This window comes from Pseudoliparis swirei, chromosome 6 (genome assembly GCF_029220125.1).
Source record: "Pseudoliparis swirei isolate HS2019 ecotype Mariana Trench chromosome 6, NWPU_hadal_v1, whole genome shotgun sequence".
Taxonomy (NCBI): Eukaryota; Metazoa; Chordata; class Actinopteri; order Perciformes; family Liparidae; genus Pseudoliparis; species Pseudoliparis swirei.
Genome location: NC_079393.1, coordinates 23,283,571 through 23,297,742, shown reverse-complemented (window position 1 = coordinate 23,297,742; position 14,172 = coordinate 23,283,571). Strand labels below are relative to the sequence as shown.

Genomic DNA, 14,172 nt, shown 5'->3' with positions numbered 1-14,172 from the left:
TAGACATTATATTGACAAATGTATGTAATAAAAAAAGAGGTTAAAGGTTAGAGCTGGAGATCAAAAACGTGTTTGTGTGCATGCGATGTGAGAAAACAAAAACAACTTGATTTAACTGTAAAATCTGATTTCATGCTGACAAGTATGACAGTGCTAATTTATAATTGACTGGCAGTACATTGGATGTGTTGTAATTATTTAAGTATATTTAACTTTACTATGTTATGGTTTGCAACACAAATGTAATCTTAACCCAAACGAGGCTGTGCTGTTGCTTGCGTCGGATTGGCTGCTGAGCGGAGCATGCGCAGAACAAGTCACTGTTGTCGTGAGCGGATGTATTTAGTGAGCTGGTGGAGTGAAGCACGTGGATGATTCACAGTGTAGTTGTGATAAAATAACAAAATCCATCTCATATTAAAGTATAGGAGATATTCAAATATAGAATAAAAGATTTCTTCAAAATCAAATGTAGAGAACTAAATAATGCAAAAATAATCTAATTAGGATTAATTAGTAAAGTAATAGTAACTAGAGGGTTGGAGGTTCAATCCCTGACCTAATCGATGTGTCCTTGAGCAAGACACTTAACCCTGAATTGCTCCCTGTAGCTGCGTCTACAGTGTATGATTGTAACAGGATTGCAAGTCGCTTTGGATAAAAGCGTCAGCTAAATGACATGTAATGCAATGTAATGCATTAGCCTGAAACCAAATAAACTAAAAATATATACAAGAATAAACTCTATAAGCCTATAATACTTATTTAAAAAATAGTCAACCGTAAACTTTAATTAATCGATAATGTTTATGAACAATCTGACTTAAATAACAGGAAATATAATTAATGCTCTGAAATCAAGACAAAAACAATTGAAAGATACATTTATTAAATAGCAAAAATCATGATGGTGATACTGTTCAGAAATGATAGTGATCTGACATGTGTGTATTGATGCAGGAACATATATAGGTAAAGATATCTAGAATTTATATAGCTATATCAATGTTGCTCATATTAGTGGTTAGATACAAAAGAGGAGGTGATGGAGGCCGCCCGACAACCTTTTTAACTCGTTCTGGTCCTGGAGTTATTTTTTCATTTGATTGCATTATCCAAACTGCTTATCCTATGTTAGGGTCACAGGGCCGAGCTGACATTGTACACCCTAGCTGGTTTATCAGATAGAGACAGACTCACAGATCCAGTCTCCAGTTTCTCTAAACTGAGAATGTAGATGTGGAATGATAATTATTATATTATCATGAACCATTGGAGTTTCTCCAATGTCTCTAATATACTATGTAATATAGATAATACCGCACGTCCACGTGGTGCAACTGGAAAGCCCCGGATGTCCTCTTGAGAGAACAGCAAGACTTGAGAGGATACCTCAAATAAGTCAAAGAGATGCAAAACCAAGACGTCCACCACAGAGGACACCACATGGATGGGCTGGGTCTCAGGATATTATCATGAGCCATATTACTTTGTCAAATGTCTCCAATGTGCTGGATATAGAAAGGCTTGTTGTGGAACTGGAAAATGAATGAAGTGCTAGTATGAGCTGTATGTGTTCAGGCATATTTATTCCATTATGTTGCAAATAAATATATCTTGTTTATCTAAATGAACGGGACTCATGATTATAGCATATACAATAAAATGAGAAGAAAAAGCTCTTAAAGACGGTGTGGGTGGCTCTTAAAAGAGCCTTTTATAGGAGCGTTGTTGTCCAGCATGAGAGCAGCTCACTTCTTCTTGGGTGCTGCTTTCTTGGCTTTGGGCTTCACAGCCTTCTTGACGGGGGTCTTCCTGACTGTGGGGGCCTTCCTCGCCACCTTCTTGGGGCTCTTGGTGGGCTTTTGGGGGCTCTTTGCGGCCTTCTTTGGGCTCTTGGCCACTGCGGGCTTCTTGGCCGCTGCGGGCTTCTTAGCCTTCTTCGGGGACTTCTTTGCGGCTACAGGTTTCTTGGCTGCCGCTGCTTTGGGCTTCTTGGCAGCTGCGGGTTTCTTGGCTGCGGGAGCGACTTTCTCCTGCTTGCTGATCTTGAAGGAGCCGGAGGCCCCGGTCCCCTTGGTCTGGACCAGCGTCCCCTTGGTTACCAGGTTCTTGATGGCGGTCTTGACGCGGGACTTGTTCTTGTCCACATCGTATCCTCCGGCGGTCAGAGCCTTCTTGACGGCGGCAGCAGACACGCCGCTCCGCTCCTTGGAAGCGGCCACAGCTTTGACGATGAGCTCCGCCACGCTGGGACCAGCCTTCTTCGGCTTGGAAACCACCTTCTTCTTGGCTGCTGCTTTGGCCGGCGCGGCGGCTTGAGCTGGAGCTGATTCTGCCATTTTGTTTCGTTGATGCTCAGAAAACACGAGAGTGAGACTGACTGGTGAAGAGCTGCGAGCAGGGGGCGGTACTTAAAGCCTCCATGAGAACCGTGGAGACTCAACCCAGCCCGGGACTCCTCTGAGCGCTCTGAAAGACGACTCACTTGTGTTTTCTCTTCGCTGATAAAAGACTAAAACTACATGTGGAACAGGCACTGAAGGCTGACTGCGAAGGGAGCCGAAAGAGGACGTGTTTCTCTCCATCTTGAAGTCATGTAGAGCTCCGATGACGTCTGTATTGTGTCTGAGGAGCCTCCAAACCTCACCTACTCACCGCCGTGGAGAGCGCTGATCAGAGCATTTACCGACTAATTTATGTCTTTAAATGATTTTAACTGCTTTAAGACACGTTTTCCAACTGGTCCACAAGTTTGTTTCGGGTCTCGATGTAAAAACAATCATCTCATGTTGATCAGTTCGTAATAAACAGAAGTTATTCTGGGAGCAGCAAACACACTGATGGTGGTCGAGGCTCATGGTGCAGACTTCCTATCAGAGCTGCTTGACATCTCCTCAGCTCATGATCACTTTTAATCCTTTCATCTATTAACGATCAAACCCACTGAAAAAATAAGATTCCTGTTTGGTATGCCTTACATGGTAATTAAAGTAACATTTACAAAACATTTACATTTACTCAACATTTACATTTAGATTTATATAAACATCAGGGGTCCAACAAGTGACTAAAATGCATTTTCTAAACCAAAAATAATATCTCAGAACAGTTAAAAAATATCCTGTGTATAAACAGTATTATAAAAAAAGTCAAATTCAAAAACCTTTAGAAGCAAACATCTACAATAATTAAACAATATTAATTGTGTATAAGATAACTAAATAGTAAGTATACTAACATCAAATAAATAGCTCAAACATTTTCATTCAGGATAGTTTTAAATTCTTTGTTGAAGCTATGATGCATGAATTACAATATAGAGGAAAAAAACACTGTCCACAAGGTATGGAGTGTAAATATATGTTTATTCATAACATGTTTAAAGCGTATAAATTAATTATTACTGTGACGGGCATTGCTGCTCAATTATTTAATTAGCTTCATAAGGGGTTGTGAAGTCCTAAATAGGGTTGCGGGTGCACAGATTGTAAAGCACTCTGAGGGGAAATTTGAATTTGTGAAAATGGACTAAACAAATAAACTGAATTAAATTATAGAACTCAGACATGGCCTCAAAGACTGAACTACCAAAGAGACGTGTGAATTAATTAAAACTCGGACAGCTTCTCATCTTTTCCTGGTCCGATAATAATCCGAGTGCCGTGCAGTTTTTACAGATTGAGGATTATAGATGTAATCCTGTTATAATCTGTGTTTCTCAGAGTGAGCACTTTCTTTCCAGACAAATTATTGTGGATAACTTTGAGCAAGAACATTTATGGAACAAAAAAGCATAAAAATCGTGTAGATTTTTATTATTATTATTATTATTTTTTATTTTATTTTTTATTATTATTATTATTATTATTATTTTTATTATTATTATTATTGTTATTATTTGTACGTGTCACGGGTTATAAAAGGTGACGAGGGGGAGGTGACGCGAGTTTTTTTTTTTTTGGAGCGCGCTGACAGGCGGCGGTCTTGTGAGTGGACTCAGAACGGCAGCAATTATGGATTTGGCTCTCGACGAAGGCGGTCGCAATTTTCTCCCCCTCTCCTCCCCATGACCTTCCCTTCCCTGCTTGGCTTCTCTCGTCATGTCTTGTCTGTCTCTATACTGGAGAGACTCTCTACGCATCGCTCTTCGAACTAAAAACCATGGACGTAATCAACTGGTCCTTAAACGCAATTGACACCATCTTCTCGACGAGAAGCTCGGGTTCGGGGAACCTGCCTGTCCTGCTGGGTCGGATGGTGCTGTCTACACGATGCTCGCGGGGCGGAAGTGGCGGCTCTTGTGCCTAGCACCACTCTCCGTGGAGGTCGAAGAAGACATCTACCTATTCGGAACTATGATTACAGGATTTCTGCTGTTTGGATTTGGCGCTGCCCTGGCTTATCGGAAAATTAAGGAAACGGTGACAGCCGTTAAAAGCCCCCTAAGGCTGCCCGACATGATTGACGCGTTGGGCAGAGTTGTTGGCACTCAGACTTTGGCATTAAACCGTCAGAATGACAACATCGTGGAGAAGCTGACGGCTCTGCAAATGAAATTGGATCGATTTGAAATCCTATTGGCAAACGGGAGGAAATTGGAGGAATAGTGGTGCGCAAATTGAATTGCAGCTACTGGAAGACCAAACAATCCCAATCTTATCTGCTGCCCTCTACCAGGACGGGCCTTGGCCTTGTCCAAGGCCGTGACTGGAACAACAACTCCCCCGAAGATCACTGAAGCGAGACTCTCTCTCATTCCTTCCCCTATCCACAGACACCTGTGGTTGTTTTCTCCCCAGGACCCTTCAAGGCCATCTCCATGGCAACGACCATCTTGTGGACTGAGAACTTTGTCTGTTGTGGACTGGGGGAGGACGATACACCGGGCCACTCACACACGAACTTCAACAAACTGAAATGCACTCACTACCCCCATCCCACGCCTTCGCCTGCTTTGCCCCCAGGGTGACAGGACGGGTCGTCCGGCGCCGTGACGGCGAAGGACCGGGCTGGCTGCTTGTCGGTGCTGGTTACCTTCTGCCCCCAATGACGGGGCTATCGCCCAGTCTTTGGATTACCTCCCCTCCCCCCCCTTCCTACTCGTTGCAAGTCATGTCTAAGATGTATGTGCTTATGTGCAATGGTGTTTTTTGTTTCTCCTGCTCCCACACTGTACCCCTCTAGGGGCATAGTCGGGGGGTGGCTTTTTCTTTTTCTCGCCTCTCTTCCCTCATGTTATGCTGTCATCTTTCATCCACCCTTTCCTAGATGGCGCCGCGGACGGCGCCGGTGTCTTGGTGCGATTCTTGCACCTTCCGCCAAAAAAAGTTCCTCGTTTGTTTGTGAAAACATTCTTTGGCAATAAACCTGTTTCTGATTCTGATTCTGATTCTGAATCCGGCGACTGTTTCTATTTTGGATTTATACCAACGGGCGGGATCACTAATACGAAGACTGCGCAGGAACACTGTGAACTGGGCCCAGCACCTACCGGACTAGGGTGAAGTAGCCCGGGGATTGAACGAGGCGCCTCGCCACGTTTCCGCCTGGTCGGTCAGCTGTTTGCCGGCTTTTGGGGGGGGGGGGGGGGGTGCTCGTGCAGTCATTACCTTGCATTGAAAATGCTGAAGGTAATGTTTTGATCGCCGTGTATTTATTTATTTGTATGCGTGTTATTCGCAAAACTCAAAAAGTATTGAACCGAATCGCATGAAATTTGGTGGGATGATTGGTTATTATCCGGGGACCAGTTGATTATATTTTGGGATGATCGGGTCAAAGTTCAAGGTCAAAGGTCATGAACAGGTCAAAATCTTCTTGAATCGCATGAAATTTGGTGGGATGATTGGTTATTATCCGGGGACAATTTGATTAGATTTTGGGATCAATCGGGTCAAAGGTCAAGGTCATGGAAAGGTCAACATCTTTTTTTTACCATAGCACGATACATTTTTGTCCAATTGGCATGCAACTAATGCCAACATGTTCATAATTCAATGCCCAATCTTGTGATATGCGAAGGTATGCGCTCTACTGAGTGCCCATTCTAGTTTACTTTTGTTTTGGGAGACTGCAAAGACTTTGGGGACTGTCGGGATCCGGGGATTATACTTTGTTTTGAGTGGGTTTGATTGTTTGTAGTGTATGTGTTCATTTTGGGGGCTTGCAGATTCAATTAAATTCAATTCAGTTTATTTGTATAGCCCAATTTCACAAATTACAAATTTGTCTCGGAGTGCTTTACAATCTGTACACATAGACATCCCTGCCCCAAAACCTCACATCGGACCAGGAAAAACTCCCAAATAACCCTTCAGGGGGAAAAAAAGGGAAGAAACCTGGAGGAGAGCAACAGAGGAGGATCCCTCTCCTAGGATGGACAGATGCAATAGATGTAATGTGTACAGAAGGACAGATTTAGAGTTAAAATACATTCAATGAATATGACAGAGTGTATGAATAGTTCATAGTAGGCATATTCCACGATGGAGACCTCCACGATCCATCAGGCAGATGGCGGTGGGGAGGAGGAGGGCGGAGTCTCAACAGGACAGTGGCGTAGTCATGAGCAGGAATTCCACGACCCAGACGATCCATCAGGCAGATAGGATCTATGCCGTCTCATAGGGTCCGATGACCCCATGAGACGAAAGTCAAAAGGACTTCCGGGAGAAAGCAGAGTTAGTAACGTGTGATTGAGAGATGAAAATTCATCCTTAAGGAGAGAAAAAGAGGAGATAGGTACTCAGTGCATCCTAAAACGTCCCCGGCAGCTATAAGCCTATAGCAGCATATCAAGGGGCTGGACCAGGGCAAACCTGATTCAGCCCTAACTATAAGCTCTGTCAAAGAGGAAGGTCTTAAGTCTACTCTTAACGAGGTGACTGTGTCTGCCTCCCGGACTGAAATTGGAAGCTGGTTCCATAAAGAGGAGCTTGATAACTAAAGGCTCTGGCTCCCATTCTACTTTTTAAGACTCTAGGAACTACAAGTAGTCCGCATTTAGTGAGCGTAGCTCTCTAGTGGGGCAATATGGTACGACAAGCTCCTTAAGATATGATGGAGCATCACCAATCAAGGCTTTGTAGGTTAAGAGAAGAATTTTAAAAGTGATTCTTGATTTTACTGGGAGCCAGTGCAGAGCAGCTAGTGCAGGAGTGATGTGATCTCTTTTCTTAGTTTTAGTGAGAACACGAGCTGCAGCATTCTGGATCAACTGGAGGGACCTAAGAGATTTATTAGAGCAGCCTGCTAATAAGGAGTTGCAGTAATCCAGTCTCAAGTAACGAACGTGAACCAATTTTTCTGCATCTTTTGAGACAAGATGTGCCTGATTTTGAAATATTACGTAGATGAAAGAATGCAGTCCTTGAGATTTGCTTTACGTGGGAGTTAAAGGACAAGTCCCGATCAAAGATAACGCCAAGATTCTTTACAGTGGTGTTGGATGCCAGGGCAATGCCGTCTACAGAATCCACATCACCAGATAATTGATCTCTGAGGTGCTCAGGGCCGATTAAAATTACTTGGTTTTGTCTGAGTTTAACATCAAGAAGTTGCAGGTCATCCATGTTTTATGTCTTTAAGACATGCTTGAATTTTACAGAGTTGGTTGCTCTCCTCTGGTTTTATCGATAAATATAGTTGAGTGTCATCTGCATAACAATGAAAGTTTTTGGAGTGTTTCCTGATAATATTGCCCAAAGGAAGCATGTATAAGGTAAATAAAATTGGTCCAAGCACAGAACCTTGTGGGACTCCGTGATTAACGTTGGTGGTTATCGGCGTCATCGTTTACAAATACAAACTGAGATCGATCTGATAAATAGGATTTAAACCAAATTAGTGCCGTGCCTGAAATGCCAATCGACTGCTCCAGTCTCTGTAACAGGATGTCATGGTCAATGGTGTCGAATGCAGCACTAAGGTCTAACAAGACCAGGACAGAGAGGAGTCCTTTATCTGCTGCCATTAAGAGGTCATTTGTAATTTTCACCAGTGCCGTCTCGGTGCTGTGGTGTTTTCTAAATCCTGATTGAAATTTCTCAAATAAACTATTATGATGTAGAAAGTCGCACAACTGATTTGCGACCACTTTCTCAAGGATCTTGGAGAGGAAGGGAGGTTAGAGATCGGTCTGTAGTTAGCCAATACCTCTGGATCCAGAGTGGGCTTCTTCAGGAGAGGTTTAATAACAGCCACCTTGAAGGAGTGTGGTACGTGGCCTGTTAGCAGAGACACATTGATAATATCTAATAGAGAGCCGCCAATTAAAGGCAAAACGTCTTTAAGCAGCCTCGTCGGGATGGGGTCCAAGAGACAGGTAGACGTGTTCAAGTAGAAACCGTTGAAAATAATTGGTCACGGTTGATAGGAGAAAATCCTCCAAATATACACCAGGGCATACAGCGGTTTCCAAGGCCATTCCACTTGAGAACAGATTGGCACTGGTTATGGGCAAGAGATTATTAATCTTGTCCCTAATAGTTAAAATCTTTTCATTAAAGAAGTTCATAAAGTCATTACCACTAAGGTTTATAGGAATGCTCGGCTCCACAGAGCTGTGACTCTCTGTCAGCCTGGCTACAGTGCTGAAGAGAAACCTGGGGTTGTTTTATTTTTCTATTATTGATGAGTAATAGACTGCTCTGGCATTACGGAGGGCCTTCTTATATGTTTTAAGACTATCTCGCCAAACTAAGCGGGATTCTTCGAGATCAGTTGAACGCCATAAGCGTTCAAGCTTTCGTGACGTCTGCTTCAGTTTGCGGGTCTGAGGGTTATACCAGGAGCAAACCTCCTCTTCCTCACTGTCTTCTTCTTCAGAGGGCTATCGAGTCCAGTGTCATTCTCAGAGAGCCTATGGCACTGTCAACAAGATGATCAATCTGGGACGGACTAAAGTTAGACCAGGAGTCCTCTGTTATATTGAGACGTGGTATCGAATCAAATACAGAAGGAATCGCTTCTTTAAATTTAGCTACAGCACTGTCAGTTAGACATCTGGTGTAGAAACTTTTGACTAACGGAGTACACTCCGGTAGTATAAATTCAAAAGTTATGAGGTTGTGGTCTGACAGAAGAGGATTCTGTGGGAAGACGTTCAAATGCTCAATGTCATCGCCATAAGTAAGAACAAGATCAAGCGTGTGGCCAAAGCTGTGAGTGGGTTTCTGTACTCTCTGACAGAAGCCAATCGAGTCCAACAAGGAGATGAATGCAGCACTAAGGCAATCATTATCAACATCCACATGGATATTAAAATCTCCAACAATAATAACTTTATCGGTTTTAAGAACCAAACTTGATATAAATTCTGAGAATTCAGATATAAACTCTGAATATGGACCTGGTGGCGGTACAGAATCACAAATCGAATTGGCTGTAGTGTTTTCCAGGTTGGATGTGAAAGACTAAGAACAAGGCTTTCAAATGAGGTGTAGTGTAATTTTGGTTGAGGATTAATTAATAGGCTCGATTCAAAGATGGCTGCTACTCCACCTCCTCGACCGTGCCTCGAGGAATGTGAGTATTAATATGACTTGGAGGAGTCGATTCATTCAGGCAGACATATTCTTCATGGCTCAGCCAGGTTTCAGTTAGGCAACATAAATCAATGTGATTATCTGATATTAAATCATTCAGTAACACAGCTTTAGATGACAGAGATCGAATATTTAGGAGACCACATTTAATAGACCTATTTTGTTGCACTGCTGAAATAATTGTGTTAACTTGTATAAGGTTATTGTGTACGACTCCTCTTCTGCTTACTTTTGATTTATTTAATTGAAGTGGCCGTGGGACAGACACAGTCTCTACTCTAAAGTCAAGGGTGGGTAACTGCTCGAATGGAAGAGCAGAGAAGGGTGTTAAACTACAACTCTGCTCCCGGTTCCTGATCTGAACCCTGGGTTGTCATAGATTAAGTCCGGTGATCAACTTGGTCATATTCGCAGAAATGAGACGCCCTCCAACGTGGGATGAATGCCGCCTCCTCATCAGATCAGGTTTTCCCAGAAAGTCTTCCAGTTGTCTCGTAGCCCACATTATTCGCTGGGCACCACCTCGACAGCCAGCGGTTGAAAGACGACATTCGCCATACAATTCGTCTGTCTGCAAATTTGGGAGAGGGCCAGAGAAAATTACGGTGTCCGACAACGTCTTGGCATAAGCACACCGATTCCACATTAATTTAGTGAGTTCCGCGCGGCGGGCTCAGCGTCATTACCACGGCGTATTACAATCTGACTGTATCTCCGCTATCCTTAGCCAGCAGCTTCAAACAAGACTCCACGTCGCCCGCTCTGGCCCCCGGGAGGCACACGACTCTGGTCCGTGGCTTCGCTATTTTCACGTTCCTGACTATCGAGCTCCCGATAACCAGGGTGTGTTCCTCAGCGGGTGTGTCGCTGAGCAGGGAAAACTGGTTCGAAACGTGAAGTGGTTGGTGCACAGCGGGCTTCTGTGTAGACTTACGACTCCTGCATTTGATTTAATATAATAACATTTGGGTTTCCGCATATCGACTGTGTGTTTATCTTTCACGACCATTTGAGCAGAGAGAGTTAACACCAGAATTCGCAGATCCGCCCATTACCTTTTTTTTAGCGTATTGTACCTTTTCCCCTTGATTGAGTTGCTAAGGGTGAATTGTTACAACATAACCAAAAGAATGACATTTAGTTTAGATGAAATACCGATCGCGTTTTCAGCCTATATACGTTGTTTTCTAAATGTTGTACTGTGTGATCGAATACAATATTGTTGACAACACCAAAAAGCTACATAAAAAAGCTACCCTTATACTGTAGCTGCGAGCGTGGAGTGGCACTATATGACATTGCATAATCACTGCCAGAAAGCAGGTCGAAGTACATCCGCCCCGGAGCGGGCGGCTCCAGAATCTTACATCGCGGAGTTATTTCCCCACAGACCCCCGATGGCAATGGCGGAGCCGCAAATCGCCATATTAAAAGTCATTGTAGCGGCACAATTTTTTTCAAGCTGTTATTTTAAGGTACAATTGTTACATAATGTTACTTTAAAGCCACCCTCCATTTCAAAATGGGTTTTGCTTTTGATTCAATCACTTGGATTGTTTGAGCTTCATGTGCATGATGTGAAAACCACAAACCACCGAGGAAACACTTCTGGGAGCTCAGAGACATCTTGTGATCCGGATGACATTACTTTGTTTTGTAGTCTTTGAAGAAGAAAACAATATTTGCATGTTTAAACATTCTGGCTTTTTTAATTCATGAATAAACATTTGAGACACAAATTACCATTTAAAGCAGAGTATTTTATTATTATTTTTAGACCATCACAAAACTTCAGCTTCAGCTGTGGCAAAAATACTCTGTTTATAATAATGTGTTTTTTATCATAAACTTACCTAAAGCATGTAAATAAAGTACATTGAGGCTTTACATAAAGACACAATACAAAAATAAATAATAATAGATAGAGACGAGTCAAAACAATAAAAGCATTAAGCCAGGTACATCAGAATATTATAGTTAAATCATAAAGGAGTAATACTTTTACAATACCACCTCTTACGGAGGTCTCCACTGTCATGTCTCCCCGCGGTCTCTCTGGTGTGAACCGCTCAGCACTGTGCGTCCCCATCTAAACAACCCGGGATTTACCACAGAGAGGCACTTCTGATTGGCCAGTTCAGGGTCAGCTGACCCGAGCCATAGCCGGAAGTTGTGGAAGCAGCGATATCGACGTTGCAAGTATTTAGTCTTTAAACAGTTGCACATTGTCAATAATAAACAGCAAAAATTAACAGAAATAAAAGCCACAAAAATAATATAAAGAAACGTAAAGATATAATAGAAACAAAATACATAAATATATATAAATTTGTTTTTAAATAAATCTCTATATATTTTAATAAATATAGGTTTATATAAATAAATATATATTTATATATAAATATAAATCATATAGGTTCAAGACTTGCAGCAACCCAAGCAAGAAAACTTCTTCAACCTTATCATGAACAACAACTCTGCTAACAACATCAACAACAACAACGTCTCATTTATTTCTAATGATCTCATCAATGCAATTGTGATGCGCACACATGACACATCCGCGCACACAGGTGAGCACCCCCCCCCCCCCCCCCAACAACTCTTCTCGGAGCAAAAAAAAAGACAAAGTGTGGGGGATTCGGGGTGCGTGAACCCGGTCGGGATGTAGAAGGGGGTGCGTGGCCTAAAAAGTTTGGGAACCCCTGCCGTACACACACGTTAGATCGCCTCCAAAAAGGGGAGGGGCTTCTCTCCGTGATAATGGCGATATATTATATTGTTTCACATTAACTTAAGTGGTTGTTGACAGGCTGACGGTCTCCCACACACATTTAGCACGTCAACACGGTATATTTACTATTTAAATGATTTGGCATATAATGTTTTTTGACAGGATGTTTTTTTTTTTTTTTCTGTTTTTTTTTTTTTCATCTACAAATTTTAAGAGGGGCGGCGCCCTAGCGCCCCCTATGGACGAACCGCCACTGGTTTTTCCATCATGTGGACAGCTGAGTGTTGTTTCAGATTGCGTGCATGTCTGAATGTTTTACCGCAAACTGAACAACTGCATATATTCTCCCCTGTATGAATAGTTGAGTGTCGTTTCAGATTGCCTGCTTGTCTGAATGTTTTACCACAAACTGAACAACTGCATAGTTTCTCCTCTGTGTGAATAGTTGAGTGTAGTTTCAGACTGCTTGCATGTCTGAATGTTTTACCACAAACTGAACAACTGATTGGTTTCACTCCTGTTTTGGCTCCAGAGTGTCTCTTCGGTGTCTCTTCCTCTTCCTCTTCCTCTGGGTCCTCCTGGTCCAGACTGGAGCTCCAGTCCTGCTGTTCAGGGGGAACCTCTTGTTTCATCACCAACATCCGCTGGACGTCTGTGGAGAATAATAAAATACATTTATACATCTTAAGAATCTCATATTGAACTCTAATATTCAATAGGTTTATTAATGAATGAGGTCAGGGTTTTGAGGGAGAACATGAACAAATCGGAAGTGAAATCATCTGAAAGTACAATATGTACCTCTGAGGTGTCGTACAGTAAAACGTACATGTACTTCTGAGGTGTAGTGCAAGCGTCTATCAAAATTGGATGTTTGGTAAAGTACGACCTTCTTTCGTTCTCTCCTTTCCAACGGGAGAATTTATTCTCTGATCACGCGTAAAATACAAGTTCGATGCGATTGCAATCACAGCGGAGTCCTCTCCGGTGAGCACAAGTTGAAAACCCAAAACAACTCGGCCTCCCTTTCCACGTACGGGCCTCCATGCCCCCACATGTGAAGTCATCCTGACCTCGGATCTGCTGCACCCCCCCCCACACCCCTTTCTCACAGGTGGGGGGCCCTCGTCCCCCTCTCTCATTGTAACAACGTGATAACAAGTGTGTGTTGCGTTTGTGTGAGGCGAGTGCCTAGCTTTGAGAGGCAGTCATAATCAGTGGCGGTGCGTCCATAGGGGGCGCTAGGGCGCCGCCCCTCTCAAAATTTTGAGATGAAAAAAAAAGAAGAAGAAAAATATATAATATATCCTGTCAAAAAACATTATATAACAAATCATTTAAATAGCAAATATACCGTGTTGACGCGCTAAATGTGTGTGGGAGACCGTAAGCCCCTGTCAACAACCACTTAAGTTAAATGTGACATAAATAATATATCGCCACTCATCATCACTGAGAGAAGCCCCTCCCCATTTTCGGGGCTCCGGCCCAACGTGTGTGTACGGCAGCGAGCAAACATTTCACGGTCGTTGCGGCAAGGACGGCTTCTCATTGGCGGATGAAACGTGAATCTTTGGGCACAAAAATGTGCGCCCTGGCCAATGACATCGTTTCTTAGTTCACGTGACTGGACTATTCGGTAAATCAGAGACGGTATGTTCCCTCAGCCAGAGAGCTCCACGGAGCTACAGGAGCAGGTTGCTAACGGAGCTGTCAGCTGGTGCTCAGTGAGTAATGCGCTGTTTAGTTTCCCCTGTCTGTTGTTCCAAAGTCATGGGACTGAAACTCTCTGGACTACAACGGGGTGAGGGATCTAAAGAGCTTCAGACAAGTGTAAGAAGCACGAATCTTGCCGCAGTTATCTAGCTAACAGCATGAAGCTAACTAGCT

General features: G+C 43.0%; 1 protein-coding gene across 1 annotated transcript; it reads right to left on the bottom strand.

The window, feature by feature from the left end:
* Positions 1 to 1,565: 1,565 nt before the first annotated feature.
* LOC130195815 (histone H1-like) lies at positions 1,566 to 2,355 on the bottom strand. Its single transcript, XM_056417531.1, has one exon. It carries the CDS (start codon positions 2,340 to 2,342, stop codon positions 1,752 to 1,754), a length of 591 nt encoding a protein of 196 aa, XP_056273506.1. The 5' UTR covers positions 2,343 to 2,355; the 3' UTR covers positions 1,566 to 1,751.
* Positions 2,356 to 14,172: the final 11,817 nt, after the last annotated feature.